Below are 19,780 nucleotides of genomic sequence, written 5' to 3' on the forward strand. Positions count from 1 at the left end.
CCCCTCTCTGTGCCTCAGGTCTCCCTCCTGCAAAATGGGTGTTGTGAGGATTACTTCTCTGTAAAATACTTTGATGATGAAAAGAGCTGTGAAAGTGTTTAAATGTTATTGCTACTAACATTTGAAAGTGTAAGATACGCATATTCCCCTCCAGGGCTCTAGAATCAAACCATGCCCATGGACTACAGGTGGTTTTGAATGTCCTTGTGCTGGGCTTTGGTTGATGAGCTTTGCTTCGTTCTCTTTGTCACAAGGCAGAAGGGAAGAGGTAGGCAAAAGCATTATAAATTTTGGGTTGGTAATAATGGGCTCAAATTAGTTTCATCTGCAAGCAGCACTTCCCCCTCTCCCCCACCCCATTCCCTTCATTTTCTTTACTTCCCCAGTGGTTTTCATTCATCATCTTTTATCCTGTATCCCATTAAAAGGTTGGGAAAGATAGAGGTACTAGAGACAGCCAGACTGTTAATGTATGTATGAAGTGAGCTGATGCAAACTACTGTGGGAGGCTATGTTGCAGTCTCATAAGCAGTCAGTATATATTGTGACTGGTCCAAGACTTTTTGGGTGACTTTTTGAATGCATAAACAGGGGAATCTTGAGTAGGAGTAGAGAGGTTATTTTACCTCTCTATTTGGCGCTGGTGGGATTGCTGCTGAAATACTGTGTTGAGTTCTGGTGTCCACAAATCAAGAAGGATGTTGATAAATTGGAAAGGGTTCAGAAAAGAGTGACAAGAATGATTAAAGGATTAGAAAACGTGCCTTATAGTGAGAGATTCAAGGAGCTCAGTCAGTTTATCTTAACAAAGAGAAGGTTAAAGAGTGACTCCATTATTAGTACCTACAGGGGGAACAAATATTTGATAACAGGCTCTTCAGTCTAGTAGAAAAAGGTATAGTATGATCCAGTGGTTGGAAGCTGAAGTTAAACAAATTCAGACTGGAAATAAGGTGTAAATATTTACCAGTGAAGGTAATTAACCATTGGAACAATTTACTGTAGGTTGTGGTGGATTCTCCATCTCTGGCAATTTTTACACCAAGATTGGATGTGTTTCTAAATGATCTGCTCTAGGATTTATTTTGGGGAAGTTCAATGGCCTCAGACTGGATGATCACAATGTTTTTTCTGGCTTTAGAATCTATTAATCTAGAAGTGTTGAGGCAGGTACAGTTTGTACTGCTGGAATGTAGAACTGTTGTGACGTTTCTAGCCACAGCTGCTTAAGTTTTTACTGGGCATTTATCCTTGGAATCATTTGTAATTGTTCCAATATCTTGGAAAATATGATCTAATATGTTTATGTAGCAGCTAAATTAATCTCGGGATTAGATGTTTGGGTAATACAGTGCTCTTCATTCTGTTTTGTACCATTCATAGACTGTTTTTGTGCAAATACCTATTCTCTAAGGGTTGTCTGTATTCCACTACAAAATGGCGAAGACAAGGAAGTGTATGGCTGCCTCGGCAGGGTTCCGACAGCACAGTATGAGGGTCAGTCAGGCTCACAGCCCTTTCTTGAACTCAAGAGCAGGCAAGATCTTCGAGCACTGAGCGCTGCTTTAAAATCTGAAGGGATTGCCTTGATGAGCCCCACATCATTTTTGTAAAAAATATTCCTCTGTTCAGTGTCCATCAAAATTACATTAAATGCCTGAAGCGGAGGAAAGACAAAGTGGGTGAGGTAATATCTTTTATTGGACCAACTTCTGCTGGTAAAGAGACAAGGCTTGGAGCTCTACAGAGCTGTTCTTGAGGTCCTGTGGAGCTCAAAAGCTTGTGTCTTTCCCAGCAGAAGTTGCTCCAATAAAAGCTATTATCCATCTCATCTCTCTCCTATCCTGTGGCCAGCACGGCTGCAACAACACTGGAACTGAGGAGGGCAGATGATGTATTGCTGTAACCTTCTAGCAATTTATTTCTAGAAACCTGGGGTTAGAGATGCACACATTGAATGAGTTTGGCCATCTCCAGTCCACTCCTTAGATAGCACAGATCCATATTACAGAAATGCTATCAATTTTGTCACACATGTGAGGACCCTGTCTGTGAGAGGCATATCACTAGCAGAGTATGTTGCTGATTAGGACTAAAGTACACTGGAACATCTGCTGGTGTATCAGGCAACTTGACATCTCTCAAGGACCATCCATCTACATTCCATCCCTAACTCCCCAATTTTTTTTTTTACATATATTTTAAAATTGCGAGTAGCATTGGAATCTGCAGGGAGCCACATGCAGCCCTCCAAGACTGCAGAGAGGATCAACAACACATAGAAGGATAAGAGAGAAACAAATCAAGGAGTGTGTGTGTGTGTGTGTAGGGTGGTGTGGCCTCCTCAGAGCTCTGAGGCAGGAGGGAAGGAGAACCCTGCTGGCCCTCTTCCCAGAACATCCAGAATAAAATCTGAAATCCCCTGGCTACTCTGCTCACTCACTACATGACCTTCTGTTTTGTTTCAGAGCTGGAGAAGGAGCTTACCAGGAGGCCCAAGAAGGTCTGCATTGTTAAAGTGGTGGGAACCAGGAACCTGTGGAAAAACATTGTAGTATTGTGTGTGAACTCGTAAGTCCAACATATTCCTGTCAAGTATGTTGAATGTTTTCTCTGTTGGTAAACTGAAAGTAGATGTGGATGGTGAGGGAAATATAGAGACTCTTCTGCCCCATTACAGGACCCTTATCCCAGTGTCTTAGATAGCTGATCTTTGATAAGAAGAGTGAGCTCTACCAGAAGAGTGATCTCGTGTAGAAGCTTAAGGAAGTAGTCATCTGACATTTTAAGCTGTGGAGCAAAAAGCATAAGGTGCTTTCTTGGGAATGGTAGCTGTGCAAGTGCATTGTTGTGTTAGTGACCAACTGTATATCTCTGTCTTGCAAAAACTTGCTACTCTGGGTAGGATTTTCTGAATGACAAGAGCACAAGTTGCACTGACTTTCTCATGAATTCCACTCTCCCCTCCCAGTTTTAACAGGACCTGTGCTCCTAAGTCACTTAGGGTACATCTACACAGAGTTTTAAAATCATGGTAGCGAATCTCAGGCCCTGCATCTACAGACTGGGGCTTATGCTACAGCGCTAAAAACAACTGCGTAGATGTTTAGACTCAGCTGTAGCTCAGGCTCTGAAACACAAGGTGCAGGTTGGGCTTTTGAGGCTGAGCTCCAGCCCAAGCTGCAATGTCTGCACTGCTGTTTTCAGCACCGTAGCTGTACACCTGGGCTCTGACACTCTCTGCCACAGGGTTTAAAACAGTGTCAATGTACTTTTGAAAATCTCACCTTATACTTCCAATGGATAACGTCAAGGAAGCAGATCAGTCCGAACTGGTTAATGTCTTTGGTGTATTCAATGGTGTCCTTTTTAAATTTAAACCAAATTGTTCGGTAGTTTCTTGTTGGGTCTTGTTGTTGAAAATTTCTCTCAAGTGAGAGGTCAAGCTGTAGATTTCCATTATCCTGGATTAAAATTAATGACTACCAGTTTCAGTTGCATGTCTTAAATTATCCGGGAGGTAGAAGGGAGCAAGTGAGGTGAAAAGTCCAAGGATATTACCATCTTATCTTTATTTCATCTTTATTTCAAATAAAGCAGCAGGGAAAGGAGGAAATAAGCACATATGGTTGATTTGAATGTAAGCAATTGCACAATTATAAAACTGTTTGCATAAATTTATCTGTTTAATATTTTCTAAAATTTAATGGATTTATTTGGCAAAGGAAGAAGTTGCTTGGCAATAAATACTAAGCTGTGGCCTGTATAGTAGCTGACCATGATGTCCTGAAAACTGGACAAAAAGGGCTTCAGTTCCTCCAAATCATTAAAGGGGTATACAGGGAAAGTGTACTTTCTCAAACACAGTAGTGTGACACCTACATTCTAAGGCCTCAATCTGGCAAACATCTACATGAGCGAAGTTAAGCATGTGCTTAAGTGTTTGCAGGATCACACAAAACTGAGAGAGCTTCTCATGTATGAAATAAAAGTAAATGTACGGGCTTGAAATCTATTTCAAAATGACCCTGACTACTTTTGAGGGTGGGGAAGGGAACAGGAGAAAGTGAAGGGGCAGCCATGGTGGTGTTTCCTAGTGTGTCAGTTATATAAAGTGCCCATTTGGATCACCTGTGTGATTTTTAAATTGGGATGGGGTGGTGGTAGTAAGACCAGAAATTGCCCTAGAAAAATTATGTGTAGAAATATAAGTTCCCTGCCCATAGTTGGAATTTCCACTTGATTTTAGGGCTCCGACCTGTAATCTTCATTCTCATGAGAAGTTACAGTGACCCATATGATTATGAATTGCAGCACTGGATCAACAGATCCTGCCTGGGTGAGGCCCATTGTTTCTAAGGATCTGTCTATGCTGAATCAGTTGCCGGATCAGCGCCTTAATTTACAGTGTCAGTTGGTGAAAGAAGTGGTGGGCTTTTAATAACCACTGCGGTGGCCTCATGCATTTTGGAACAATTTTTTTGCTGCTAGACTGAGTTTATAGTTACAGTAACTTAAGTGGATTTATGAACATTGTCTCTGTATGAATTCCCCCTTCGCCCACCCCACTTTTAATTATACTTGTTTGGAAATTCCCAAGACCAGAATAAAAACAACACAAAGGATGATTTTTGGCCATTGTCAGTGGAGAAGTTCTGCATTCTTTGAAGAGTGTGAATCAAATTTGTGTTGGTCAGGCAGATCTCAAGTTTATTTTAGGGAAAGAAGAGCCTATTTTTCATTATTATTATTATTATTCCTTTTGCATCATGTAGTCTGTCCTGAGATTCAGGCAGTTGTGAATTTTGGGAAAAATAAAACATTTCAGGGGAGAAAGAGGAAATTTTTTCAGGGCACGTTGATTTATTTCAAAAATAAAAGGCAACTGTTTGAATCTCCTCAGAATTTTAGGATGTTAGAATAAATCCCAGGGATGTGGATTAAAGGGAAGAGCACAGGTAATAAATTGTATAATGCATTAATTTATCTCATGGGTCTTCAGTTTACCACATGGATATATTTGTGTAATATATTAGGGTTGTCTAGTTGTATATTAAATAGTGTTTGTAAGATATCAAGCACCAGAGTTAAGACAGAAAATAAATTCTGTACAGATTATTCTGTAGATTCCGAAAGCAAATGAAATTTTGTACAAGAATAAACAACTACGTGTCCTGTAGTGCATTCTGTCAATGTAAAGTATATCAATTCTGCAGTTCCAAAAGGTGCACAATTCTATCTTGGCTTTCACTGACTGGTCTGCTGTGCACAGGGCTGTCATTCACTTAGCTGTTATAAATCCCCACCATTTGTTTATTTAAAAAAACAAAAAGCTTTCCATAGTTTGGTTTCCATAAAAATTGTTTCAAATTCCTGAAATTAAGGAAAATCCTGATAGATGGTGTACTGATGTAACATACTAGCCATTCATTCTGGAGACTTAGGCCCAAATGTGGCTTAATGATACACATGTGGAATGAATTTGGCAATACTTAGTCTACTCCTTAGTTAATGTAGCAGGTCACATTACCTAAATGCTACAGAATTTGCCACAGATATGAGGCTCTTTTCTGAGAGAGGTGTCGCGCTGCCTGAGGAGGTATTGATAGCACTAAAATACACCAGTAACTCTGTCCACACATGAAATGATTTTACATTGCACTAGGATCTGGCACTATCCATATGAATCTCACCGTACCGACCATTTATTTTGTTAATAAATATTTGAAACAGGAGAAATGGTCAATAGAGGAACCAGTTTTCATGTAAAAAATAAGTGGAGGAAAGTAATGCTGAAGTATAGCATGAATCACAATTCAAGCCATAGATTTTCTGTTTCATAACAGTCATAGTAACAAATTAAATACAGGTTCAGTCTGTCACTTTAAATATTCATTTTAAAAGTTATTTTGCCAGCAGCACTACCTTGGGGATTGAGGTTACTATCTATGGTGTGATCTGTTTCGTATTATGCTTCCTTGCAGCCCAACCATAGAGCCCTTCTTCATAAAACTGATCACAGCAGTACTCATTCTAAAGGCCATGGGTCAGATGTTAGATAGTAACCGAAGTCTATTAAATTAATCTGAAGGCAGCTTCTGATTTGTTTTCATGACTGATTTCAGGTTGCTTCCAATCACATAATAAAAATGTAATCTCACATGGCTTGATTTGGGAACTGCTGTTGCTTAGCACCTATTAGAATCAGGTCGGTTGATCACAAGTCTTTTGGTTTGATCAATTTTTGATCATTGTTTATTTGTATTACAGTAGAACCTTGAGGGTAGGTGGGCTATGGGTTGTATGCGCTTAGTAAGAGAAGTCTCTGCCTCAAAGTTTTTCCTTTTCTGTCCAGCTCCTTGTTGCATTGCAATATTTGCTTGCCTGTTCAGAAGTGGTCTCCCATTGTCACTTTCTGTCTCCCTTAGGCTGACCGGGTTTGGAATACATCACTGCTTTGCAAAAAGCATGATGGGTCATGAAGCGAAGATGACCATCACCCACAATTTCTATGCAGACTACTATACCATGGCAGGGATTGCTCTGGCATCCTGCCTGGCTATGTGCCCAGTCGTTGGGTTTCTAGGGCGAAGAGGAGGACTGCTGCTGTTCATGATTCTGACAGCTCTGGCATCGCTTCTACAGTTAGGCCTTCTCAACTGTAAGTGAGGGCATAAGTGACGTGCACCTTGATACTGGTCAGAGAGCATTACCTTGCAAAGCTGCATGAGGCCTTGAATCAATGGCTGTTCTCAACTGACATATGGAAAAAACCTGTCTATTGCAGAACAGAAGAGCAGTAAATCAGCTCTCTGTGGATGGTGCAGATTCATATGCTCTACAATCCCGCTGAAAGCGATAGGGAATGTAAGTCACTGTAGATTTTGGCCCATTCTCTGTACATATTCGACTACAGTGAAACTCTTTTGTTCTCTCTCCAATTTTCCCTTTATTCTTTTGGTTCATTGTTCTAGGTGCAGGGATTTATGCTTGTAGCAGAGCTCAGAGCTAGTCACCCACGCTGAGAAGAGTTAAAAACAGAGTGGATTTCAATCTCTGACGATGTGTCAAAATTGATTGTCTGGGTTTTTAAAAGGGGGGGAAAAAGAGTTTTCTGTTGTCTTAAGACAGAGGTGGGCAAACTACGGCGCGGGACTGTCCTGCCCGGCCCTTGAGCTCCTGGCCTGGGAGGCTAGCCCCCTTCCCCTCCACCGCAGCCTCAGCTTGCCACGCCACCTGGGCAGCGCGGCGCTGTGGCGGGCTTCGGCCGGGCCATGCAGCTGTCAGTCCTACTACTCTGAGTGGCATGGTAAGGGGGTGGGGAGCGATGGGGTTGGATAAGGAGCAGGGGATCTCGGGGGGTAGTCAGGGGACAGGGAGCGGGGGGTTGGATGGGGGTGGGGTCCTGGGGGCGGCAGTTAGGGGAGGGGGGTCCCAGGAGGTGGCGGTCAGGGGACAAGGAGAAGGGGGGGTTGGATGGGTCAGAGGTTCTGAGGGGGGCAGTGAGGGGGCGGATAGGCGGTGGGGGCCAGGCTGTTTGGGGAGGCACAGCCTTCCCTACCCGGCCCTCCATACAATTTCAGAACCCCGATGTGGCCCTCAGGCCAAAAAGTTTGCCCACCCGTGTCTTAAGAGAATTCATGGAAATGGCATACAAGTTTTACCAGATTCTTTTTTCTCCAAGGAGGCTGCAAAGGAAATTAGTTTCCCATTCATGGTTCCTTCTCTTTCTCAGATTTTCTGACATGCAATGAGTATGCTTAGGAAGTTGAATTGATTGATGGCAGAGTCCCAAAATTCCCATCCTCTTATAATTGCAAAAGAGGCAGTCTCTATCGGAGACAAGAACAGTATATTCCAAGTCTGTGGGTCAATGCTGGGTGGGTTCAGGTTGTTTCTGGTTTTGCCACTCTTCTAAAAATAGTGTAAAAAAAAAAAAAAAAGGGGGGGGGGGGCAAGTATCTGAACATCTGTCAAATTGCCTTTTGGAGAAAAAGCCAGAGGGGAACATGTCTCACTACTATAAAGTTAGTGGGAATAGTCCTAATCAAACTGGAGGTGTGTTCTCTGTCTCCTCCCTCCCTCTTGGTAAATTTGTGTGGCCACACATATGCAATACACAGTTAGCAGTGTAATTAAGAAATATGTATAGCACATGCATGTGTCTAAGTAATTATTGGCACACTGCCTGCTATGGAACACAGCTAAGAACAGCAATCTCAGGTCAGACTGACAGAATACAGGGCATATACCCTAAACCGGTGGATTAGTCTGTCATAAGACTTAATCAAGCCAGTAACAAAAATGTGTTTCCAAAATACTGTACTGCTTATTATGAAGCCAAAGATAGTTCCCTTCAGGCCCTCTAGCCCCTCATGCACCACCCAGACAAACCAGACTACTATGGTAAATGATTATTAAAACCAAAAATCGTATGTATTAACTTCCTCCAGTTCCAGAAAACCAGACACCCGCCTGAGGTCAATATATACTTCAGGATCTTACCAAATACCACACTATAGTCAATCTTTAGTAAAGTAACTAAAGATTTTTTTAATACACAAAGAAGAGTTATTAAATGGTTAAAGTGAATCACATACATTGCAGATGATGGCAGAGTTTATAGATCAGGAGAATAGCAGTGATGTTAAATCTGCTAGCTTGCAGTAAGTTTTCCTGGATCACCCAAAATATTGGGGGTCCTCAGTCCATGTTCAAAGCTTCCCTTTGTTAGAAATCATAGTCCAGAGACGTGGAGCAGGCAAGAGGCAAGGATGTGATATCACAGTCTCAAATTTATACTCCCCAGTCCATGTACCTGGAAGGTTACTGGCACAAACATGGGAGTCAGGAATCACATGTTCTGTGTGCCCCTGCTGAGTCATGAGGCATCCATTGTCTACATATTCTCTGAGGCGTGGGGAAGGGGCCCATCGGAAGAGTTGATTTCCCTTAATGGCCCATCAACCATGGCTCACTGGTCTTGATGTAAATCTGTTCTTGTGGGTGTTACCCAGGAACACATGTTGAGATACAAACACATAGCAAAGATTCATACAATGAATACAAAGATTCACATACAATGGTAATACATGTGTATAAACAGGGTAACCATTGTTCAACAGATTACAACTTTTCCAGTGATACCTTACAAGGCATGCTTTGCATAAGATTTATCACAATTGTGCACCAGCGTTGATACATCAGTGGTTGCAACAGTGTCAATACATGAGTGGTGATACCAAAACATGGTCATCTTCCTTTTTATACAGTGTCACAATAATACTCTGCATAACGATGAACTACAAAAAGCATGCCTTTGAAGAAACAGAATTATGGTAGCTAGATTACAACTATTTCTAAATTATGTTTGTTCTGCTGTGTTCCATTCTGAAACTTGAAGATGGACATAGAGAATTAATGAGAAGCTTTCTGTCATGCCCATGTTAAAACATTCTGTTCCCAGCTGCTGAGGGCAACCGAAAGTCAACACGAGGTGCAACTTATTGTCATTGATGCACTTCTTAACATACTGGGTTTTTCAGATGTGCCCTCATCATATACAGTTTGCCCTTTGTCCCCCTCCCATTTCTAAAAACTGCCCATACAAAAGTAGGAGGAAAAGGCAGCCCTGAACTCTGGAACAGCTTGTATCCTTCTACTGCGGTCTGTCCCCCTCCATCACATCCCACCATCACTCCTTATAGGCAGCTAGGCAATGGTGTGAAGAGAAATGAATGGCCATGCTGTCTGTGTAATTTGTTAAAGGGTGTGTGTGTGTCGTAAGACCTCTGACAGAGGGATCTCCTTCCAGATTTCAGGGTTTCTCCTGAGTCAGAACTTCTTTAAGCTCTCTGGAGTAACCCAGCTGCTGGGATGTTCTGCCAGGCTCGCATAACTATTGTTCCGCTTTTTATGCAGCATTACTTAGCGCCGCGTGGGAACGTGGGCCAAAAAGCAGCTTGTGAATAATTTTAAACACTGTAAACTCACTTTGGATTTTGGCAAGGGAAAAATATGTGTTTTAGCAACGCAGGGATGCTGATTGTAATGGTTTCCTTCTCTAACTAAAGCCCCTGTGGCCATTCCCTGAGGGTTACAGCAAAGCTTGACTGCAGTTTCTTTTCCTCCTTTATTACCAACAAAGAGACTTTTGTTTAATTTCAGTGCTAATTCTGGGTCTTTTCAAATGATTTACCACTGTGCGTTTATTATCATCATCTCATTAGAATTCTATCCTCCAGATGGGAATAGGCCTGGAAATTGCATGCCATGTCAAACTGGTTTTGAAAGACTATTGCAATCCAGTCATGATACTGAAAGGAAAGTTTATGGGGAGGAGGTGGAGGGCTGTAGTTTGGTTTGGTATGGGGGGGAGGGTGTTGTGTGTTTGTGTTTTCACTTTGAATAAATCACATATTTAACTCTCTCTCTCCCTTTTTAATTTATCTTTTGCGGATCCAGTGATTGGAAAATATAGTCAACTTCCAGGCTCAGGTACTGTTTACTAATGTCTATGCAGTGTTTTAGAACTGCTTGCACTCTGACTGGGTGTATCTGAAAGGCCAGAGTCGCTAAGGATACAGAGTCTGAATGCAGTAACTGCTAGTGTTCATGTGCAAGGTTGCTGTTGAGCTCAATGTCCTAGGGCTCTTCTTGTAGAGCTGATTGCTTATTTTTACAGCTCCTGTTCAATGCACCTGTGGCTCTGATCAGTTGCAGCATAAGGATTTTTTCTGCAGGTCTGTGGTAGAGATGAGAACATTTTATTTATATCTTCCTCTATTGCAACATCTGCAATGTCTCAACCACAGAATTGTACTAGGTCATGATTAATTCTGGTTGTCTCCATATGGCTACCAGATTTGGGTGGGAAGTGTCCAGTGCCTGAAAAATTGTTTGGAGACATTTCTTGAGCTTTACCTCTTTGTGATGGCTGTTGATAACAAAGTTGGAGATTGTTTTTACTGCTAATTTTTTGGCAATATGTTACGACATTTTTATTTATGTTTTGGGTAGTTGGTACATGGCTTATTAAATATTGATTTAAATAAACATTGGGGGAGGAGACTCAAACTTGCATCTAAGGTGAATGAATGACTTAATATGGTATTCTTGTTTTATTTCTTGGGGACTATATACTGATTTTGCTGAGCTCAATTTCCATGTGCATGTGTCTGTCTAACAGGTATGAGTGACAGCGTCAAAGACAAATTTTCTACTGCATTTTCCATTGTGGGTATGTTTTCTTCGCATGCTGTTGGAAGTCTTAGTGTTTTCTTCTGTGCTGAAATCACACCAACAGTAATAAGGTAAGACCCCCAAACTTCCCATGTTGGGGTGGGAACCAGTTCAGATGTCCTTACTTTATTAATAATTTATTGTGTAATGCAAACTTTTATTTATGCAAGGTGAAATCTCTAATAATCTGATACTCTGGGACAATGGACTCTGGGATGTTCTGTAGTTTGAGCAGTCTCTTGGGAGCTACTTTGCATATAAATAAAGAGAGTTTTATTTACATCGCTTCAGACAGTTTCACCCTTTCTCCCATCATGATAATTCAATATTTTAATTAACAACTTGGATGTTGGAATGAAGAGAATGCTTATAAAATTTGCAGATGACACCAAGCTGGGAGAGGTTGAAAGCACTTTGGGGGGACATGATTAGAATTCAGAAATATCTTGATAAATTGGACAATTGGTCTGACATCACATAGGAAGGAAAAATCAAACACGCACATACAAAATGGAAATAACTGGCTAGCCAGTAGTATTGCAGAAAAGGATCTGGGGGTTCTCCATGTCCATCAAGGGTAGGACAAGAAGTAATCATCTCTGTTTGCAGCAAGGAAGATTTAGGTTAGATATTAGGGAAACATTTCTAATTATAAGGATTGTTAAGTACTGGAATAGGTTATCGAGGGAGGCTGTGGAATCCCCATCATTGGAGGTTTTAAAGAAAAGGTTAGACAAACAACTTGGTGTGAGTATATTTTATCCTGACTCAACATGGGGGGATTGGCTAGATGACCTCTTGAAGTGCCTTCCAGCCTTACTTGTCTATGATTCCTTAATTATCAACAATACTTTTTACATTAAGAATTGCATGAGGCATTGTAGCTAAATTTGGTTTGATCTCCAGTTCTTCCACTGTGTTGTGCTTCAGTTTTCTTGCAGGCTGTGAAATGACTGTGTGCATGCTAAAAAGGGAAGCCTGTGCTTACGTGCTTTGCTTAATTGGAGTATAACCATTAAAATTATGCTGTTGTCACTTGGTTTAATAAAAAGTACCTCTCAGTATCCCCAGGGGTTTGTGAAAGTAGTAAATGCATGCATGCATAGGTGCCAACTTTTACTTTTCCCCGGGGTGTTCCACATCCTCTCTGAGGCCCCGCTCGCACTCTGCCCCCTCCCTGAGGCCCCACCTTCGCTCTGCCTCTTCCCACCCCTCTGCACCTCCTTCCCCCAAAGCCCCTCTTCCCGCTCCCACTCCACCCACTCCCCGAGGCCCCTGCCTGCCCGTCGATTGCTGGTCTCTGCCTCCACCCCATTCCGAGCTGCTGGTGGGTGCTGAGCACCCACTGTTTTTTTTCCATGGCCCTGGAGAACCCACGAGTCGGCACCTATGCATGCATTTCAAGTCTGCACCCAGGGCGTTGAGAGAGAAGTTTATGTCTGGCCCTGTGTGAGTGTTCTAAAGGGGGGAATAGGCACAAGCAGCCCTGCTTCTGTCCAGTGAAAGCTTCAGCCAAAATTCAGTGACAGGTTGGTGAAGAAAAAGGGGGCGGGAGGGGGGAACCAGTACAGCTAGCAGTGATAACAGCCCCAGAGGTGATGTCAATGGCACTGCACCTTTCAAAGGTGTATCATTTCCCTCTGCATTCATCCCCTCTCCTCCAGCACAAGTGGTAGCATTATGCCTTTCAAAGGCTGTTTAGTGGTCTGCCTCTTCCCTCACCTCCTCAACACAGGCCTATCTTAAAGGAGTCAAATAATTTGCCCTAAATATGGCCCTTGATAACCTGGATAATAGTGAAAATGGGAAGTTTCCCAGCCCTTTCTTTGCAATATCAGTTTTCCATTTTATTTATTCACTTCTCTTCTTACAGCATAATCTCATGCACTGGTCATACACTGCATTTGTACATTCTGGATAACAGTTGAAATAGTGCCAAAATGATTTAGGTGCTTTAGGTCCCATTGACTTTCAATTGGATTCAGGCTCTTTAAAAAGGGAAGGTGGGGAGGGGGGTGGGGGGAGAGAGAGAGAGAGAGAGAAAACTTTCCAAAGTGAAATGTCCTTACAATATTTTGTCATCTGTGTAGCAAAGGGTCAAATCTTTCTTTTGTTTAACTCAGTGTTGTTTTTTCCAGCTGTGTGGCGTGAGGTACATATTTCACAAATTACATCATTTTGCAGGGGAAGCTGTTGGTTGTAGAGAAGAGAGTGTAAGCTAGTTTGAATCATTACTAGCTTTTGCTTGCTAAGCAAAACTCACCTTTCATTTGCTATCATAACTATGAAAGGGTTATTTTAGGACATCATTCCAATAGGTTGTGTTCTCTAGTTAGCTTTTCCTAAATTACAGATGAAAACATTTGTACCTTAGTTATTTTTCTCACAAGAGATGTTAAAGTGGAAAAGATTTTCTAGTTAGTCATGAAATTAAAAATTTAAAGGGACACATCAGCATGTAATCAAATGCAGTTGTTGGGTTTTTTAATTGTTTCAGGAATTGTGACTGTTTTTTGACTCTCTGATGATTTTTATGGTTTTACAATAGATTTTTCTTTTTTTAAATTTTCTCCCTGTTATGTGAAAGAACTAAACAGAGAGGAAACTGACCAACTGAATGACTAACCAGAAGAAACAGCTAAATGTTGTCAAATGGACAAAGCAAACCAAAAATGTCCTTTTCCTCTAATCCCACACCAAAGGCTCTTAAGCAAAGTAAGCAGTCATGGGATAAGTGGAAATGTCCTCTCAGGGATCAGTAACTGGTTAAAAGACAGGGAACAAAGGATAGGAATAACTGGCCAGTGTAGAGAGGTAAATAGCAGGGTCCCCCAAAGATCTGTACTGGGACCTGTGCTGTTCAATGTATTCATAAATGATCTGGAAAAGGGTGTGAACAGTGACACGGCAAAATTGGCAGATGATACAAAATTACCCAAGAAAGTTAAACCCAAAGATGACTGTGAAAAGAGATATCACAAAACTGGGTGACAGGGCAACAAAATAGCAGATGAAATTCAGTGTTGATCTGTGCAAAGTAGCACACACTGGAAAACATAATCCCAACTACACATACAAAATCAGCTGTTACTACTCAAGAAACAAATCTTGGAATCATCATGGATAGTTCTCTGAAAACATCTACTCAATGTGCAGTGGCAGTCAAAAAAGCTAACAAAATGTTATGAACTAGTAGGGAAGGGATAGATAATAAAACAGAAAATATCATAATGCCACTATATAAATCTATGGTACACCCACACCTTGAACACTGTGTGTGCAGTTCTTGTCACTCCAGCTCAAAAAAGATAAATTAGAATTGGAAAAGATACAGAAAAGGGCAACAAAAAATGATTAGGGGGATGTAACAGCTTCCATATGAGGAAGGATTAAAAAGATTTGGACTGTCCAGCTTGGAAAAGAGATGACTGAGGGAGGATATGATAGAGGTCTAATAAATCATGAATAATGTGGAGAAAGTTAATAAGGAAGTGTATTGACCCCTACAGATAACACAAGAACCAGGGGTCACCCAATGAAATTAATAGGCAGCAGGTTTAAAACAAGAGGAAGTATTTCTTCACACAGTGTGCAGCCAACCTGTGGAACTCGTTGCCAGGGGATGTTGTGAAGGCCAAAACTATCCCAGGGTTAAAAAAATAATTAGATAAGTTTATGGAGAATAGATACATCAATGGCTATTAGCCAAGGTGGTCAGGGATGCAACCCTCATGCTCTGGGTCTGACTGCCAGAAGCTGGGACTGGACAGTTCTGTCCATTCCCTCTGACGCATCTGGCACTGACCACTGTCAGCTGACAGGATGCTGGATGGACTGTTGTTCTGAGCCAGTATGACCGTTCTTATATTCTTAGCACATTTCAGACAGAAGTGTGATTGCTAAGCTGATGATATGCCTTTGCTCAGGTGTCATGAAATAGGCATCTGGCCATTTCTCCCTCACGCCCTTTACAGGGCAATTGTCTTTATGAAATACCACCCATAATGCATTGCAATTTGGCAAAGCATCTTATTTTCAGGACTTGACCTATATTCAACTGATGTTCCAATCAGAGTCTTGTGGGAGGGCATAGTAAGGGAATTGGGGGAGTCATTGGGTTTTTCAAACTAATTCTTTATTCATATTTTGTTTGTGAGGAAAAATATCATCAATATTAAGGTGCTTACAAGTAGATTGGCTGTTGTATGATTGCTACCATGACAATCAATAGCATTTCCCAACACTTCTACACTGTTTTCAATAAGCAAAAGGTTGTTTTTGAATAACCCCAACATCAGGTTCCAAGAATTTATCTTTTCCTGCTAGAATCTACAATATATGTTTCAGAGACCTAAAGGCTCTCAGGAATAACACAAATATTTATTGTTGAGATCCTTATTACCCTGACATATTAATGCTGGTCAGCCCTGATTCATCGTTAAAGAGTTCTAATTCCTTGTGCCAAGGAGTTCATTTAAAAAGCTCCTTTCCAACACTGAACTGAAGCACTAAATGAAGCTGATAATCCTCCTCCAATAAGCATGATGACAGAGCCACTGAGGGTTGCGCTACTTACCAAAGAGACCAAGGCTTTAGAAAGGAGTTGATTGGGAGACTGTTTTGTTTTCTCCTTTCTTTCCCTCCCCTGCCAGTTTCTAAAAGGGGGAGAACAGTACCGGTTCCTAGACCCCTGAGGATAGGGAGTAACTACCTATTGCTTGGCCTTGGCATTGCTAATACCACTTTCCCTCTCCTTACTGATAGCAACAGTGAAGAGAAAAGGTATGTGGGAGGAACAGTGGGGATTTTAGCCATCAGCCACTGTCCACTGATGGCTCTAACTAAAGTAAATTCCCACTGGAGATTAGGGGAGTGGAGATTGCTGAGGTTAAAATCAAATAATCACATCAGGATTTTAAATCACAGCACTTCACACAGTGGAGTAAGACTGGGGCTCTAAGGCACAACTGCAATACAAATAAATAATCTTTTCAGTAATTGAAGGGGTTTTTGACCCATTGTCACATCAGACCACTTGCATTAGAAAGGGTCAAATACTTGAGAAAAACTAAGGTGGGATTAAAATTGCTCTTTTGTGCTTCTAAATATTAGAGAGAGGTGCAAGCCATATTCCTGGATTTAGTTTCACTTCAGTGAAGAATTTCTGAGATAATATTTTGCTATTGTTATTTTAAACTCTTATTAGTAAAGTGTTCTGGTGATGTTTAAAGCTCTAGTAGACCAGAAAAAGTTCTAAAATATGAATAGGGAAACCTTTAAAGACTACCAATTTTGAACCAGGCTCTTTCAACGTTTGCACCATTGAGGATTACAAGAGCAGTTTTACAGTCTTATAAATGATCCTCTTGTACTATTCTCGCTCTTATTAGCTTACATAAATGTGAGCAAAGCCTACTCTCTAGTGGTAACACAGAGAATGGCAGAAGTCAAATACAGTAGCTGCTTTCTTAAGATCTGATATGCTGTAATGTAATCTTTGGAGGATATACATTAATTAAGACTGAAAAAGCCACATGAGGAAGCTATTTTACAAATTGAGAAATTGAGGGAGAGGTTTGATTTGTCCAAGGTGTTGCAGTGTGTCCATTTCAGACGCCCAAACCACAGCTTGAAACATTAGGCCGTAGTCTATTAATATTCAATATGTTAGAGAAAACTGAAACAAAAAACTGCACCATCACATCTCAGGAAACTTCTTGAGTGAGGAAGAACAATATCTAGGAATTGAGCACCCCAGAAAAGTTCTAAATCCTGCCTGCAGTCACACCACGCATGAGAAAGAAAAGTGAACTACAGAAGTGCGCTGCACTTTTAAACAGAGTTGTTTCATTGCTTCACTCATGCGCGTCTATTGTGCATGTCAGCAAGGAAAACATCTGCAAATGTTGAACTGACATTATTTTAGATTATAAAAAAAATGCAGCAAAAAATAAATAGTATAGTGTTTTCTAGCACTGATAGTGCTCCCTGATTTTTTCTAGTATACATAGTGCAACCTACAGTGAGAGAATATCTCTCTGACTTCACCTACAGTGCTACTTGACATACAGTGAACCTAAAATTGTTCCTTCTCCCTTAGTTTTCCTTGCAGTGCATTTAAATTCCTCATTTAAATGCCTTTAAAATCCAGGTGAGCATTTTTTTTCCCCAGTCTTTGACGTACAATACTGAATAGATGACGGGTTCTCCAATTGGGGGTCATGACCCTTCAGGGGGTCGTGAGGTGGTTCTGTGGGGGTCACGAGCTGTCAGCCTTGTGCCCACATTAAATTACATTTTAATTAACTCCCTTGTTTTTAACTGGGGGGGGAGGGCGCGGCATGGCGTCACACTCAGAGGCTTCCCATGTGAAAGGGGTCACCAATACAAAAAGTTTGAGAACCACTGACTCTGTGGACCTGATTCCCCATTGCCCGGCCCCTAGCGTAGTCATGTGCACCAGTACAAAATGAGCATATCATGCTGCTGTGGTAGAATTTTACACCCTCTTTGCACTAATGTAAATGACTGCACAATGTCCAGGGCAAAGGAGAATCAGCTCTTTGTCACTATTGCACCAATTTGGGGTGTGGTCCTGCTAATACGTCTGCATTTGAATACCTAGTCCTATGGGACTACCCATGCGAGTATAAATTCAGAAAGTTACTTAAATGTGACAGGGGGGATTTAATTGCAGAAACAATAGATTTAGGTAGGTTTTAATTTTTCAGTGAAAAGTTGGCTAAAGCTTAATATCCAGACTCCAAAATTTCTACTGCCAACACAAAATCCAGTAAACCCTGCAAAAATCCAGTTTCTTCTGTAAAAGCCTGGGAAAATCACTCTTTGTCTCTGTAAAGTGAAAGGTAGATAATTAAACATTGCAAGGAGGGATTGCTTTGCTCTTGTCTGCTGGTCTGAGCAGAATATTTTTGGTGTCCTACACTTCCTGCACTTAAGCAGCCAAGCTGTAAATCCATGGATACTGAAAAGATCTGGGATATGGGGATTAGCTTTTGAGCAAGATGGCTGGTGGTCAGAGAAAATCTTAGAAGTCAGAGATTTGTAGTGCTGGGTTTGATTTATATCATAGAGTATAACCTATATAATGATAATAAAAAAGTAGCAGTGCAGATTATCACCGAATTTGAAGTTTTAGTTGTGTGGAAAAGGGAGGAAGTTGAGCATGGGGAGGACTGGAACATGTTGACTCACAGGAAAGTACTGTCTGTGCACCAAGGACACAGAATTTAAATGTAATGGGGCAGTATGCAGGTATCAGGCCTTGAAAGGGTACCACAGAGAGTGTTATGGGTCCTGAGATCATCATGCTGCTGCAGTAGTGGAGTGACACAGACACAGAAGCTGTGGCTGACAGGTGACTGAGTTCTGTGCTGAGAGTGAGGGTCCGGGAGCACAGCAGAGAAAAGTGCAAAAGAAAATGGGAGTTACTGGGAAACCTGCTACTGGGTTTCAGGGTAGGGGAGGGATGAGCCCTATCCAGTAGCCTGAGGGAGAACCTAAAGTTGTTGTTGCTGCACTGAGGACCCATTGTAAGGTGAAACCAGTCCTGGGAACAACTGTTAAGGGTCAAAGCTGCTGTTAGAGAAAAGTGCCTGAGGGAATCCATCTGCATCTGGAACAGCCATTCTACCTAGACTGTAGGGCTGGAATTTTCAAAGGGGCCCAAGGGGTTAGTTCTGATTTGCAGGCATGCTGAGCATTCACAGCTGCACTTGAAGTCAGTGGGAGCTGTGCTCTGAAGATATGAAGTGCTATGTAAGGATAAGTACTCTGAAAGATCAGGTCCTAAGTGTCTCAGATTGGGCAACCAAAATTAGTGTATACTTTTGATCTTAATCTCTCTGCATAGGTGGCAGCCCCCCTCCTCCCCATGCCTCCTGCCCGCCGCAATCAGCTGTTTCACAGCATACAGGAGGTTCTGGGGGGCGGGGGGAGTGGAACTGGGCAGGCAGAGGCGGAGCGGGAGGTGGGAAGAGGTGGGGGAGGAAGAGGCGTGGTGGGGCCTTGAGGGAAGGGGTGGAGTGGGGGCAGGGCCTGGGGCAGAGCTGGGGGTCCAGCACCCCCCAGCACATTGGAAAGTCGGCACCTGTGTGTCTCTGTGCCATAATTCCCCATTACTAAAATGAGGATAATGATCCCCCCCGCCCCACCTCAAAAGGGTGTTGTGGTTTATTTTCACAACATTTAATGTTTGTGGAGCCCTCAGATAGCATTGTGATGAGCACCATAGAAAAGCCTATGAGGACATTTAAAATTGACTCCAGAGCTGGGTTTGAATAGGGAGAAGTGGTCCATACATTGAACAGTGAAGAGAAAACAAAATTTTGAAGAGCTGCTCATTCAGTGAACACCACCATTCTGTGCACTGAGTGAGGCAGGGATCCTGTGAAAACAATAAAATGTGATCATGTAATTCATGACTGTATCGTAATGTTTACACAAAAGGGGACCGAATTAAGGTTGCCCAGGTAACTTTAATTCTGATATTTCCTAACTTTTTTGAGTACTTGACTTT

General features: G+C 41.8%; 2 protein-coding genes across 3 annotated transcripts in view; both read left to right on the forward strand.

Annotated features, from left to right (window-relative positions):
* LOC140907042 (tubulin beta-2 chain) overlaps positions 1-19,780 on the forward strand; it is a 455,502-nt gene that overhangs the window by 392,051 nt on the left and 43,671 nt on the right. The window lies entirely within an intron of this gene.
* The window catches only part of SLC22A23 (solute carrier family 22 member 23), a 165,391-nt gene that overhangs the window by 139,294 nt on the left and 6,317 nt on the right, over positions 1-19,780 (forward strand). For both annotated transcript variants that reach the window (XM_073332151.2, XM_073332152.2), the window contains 4 exons: positions 2,469-2,571; positions 6,429-6,661; positions 10,465-10,497; positions 11,189-11,312. In XM_073332151.2, the coding sequence (XP_073188252.1) occupies positions 2,469-2,571; positions 6,429-6,661; positions 10,465-10,497; positions 11,189-11,312 (493 nt within the window). The remainder of the gene's footprint in view (positions 1-2,468; positions 2,572-6,428; positions 6,662-10,464; positions 10,498-11,188; positions 11,313-19,780) is intronic.

This window comes from Lepidochelys kempii, chromosome 2, assembly GCF_965140285.1.
Source record: "Lepidochelys kempii isolate rLepKem1 chromosome 2, rLepKem1.hap1, whole genome shotgun sequence".
Classification (NCBI taxonomy): Eukaryota; Metazoa; Chordata; order Testudines; family Cheloniidae; genus Lepidochelys; species Lepidochelys kempii.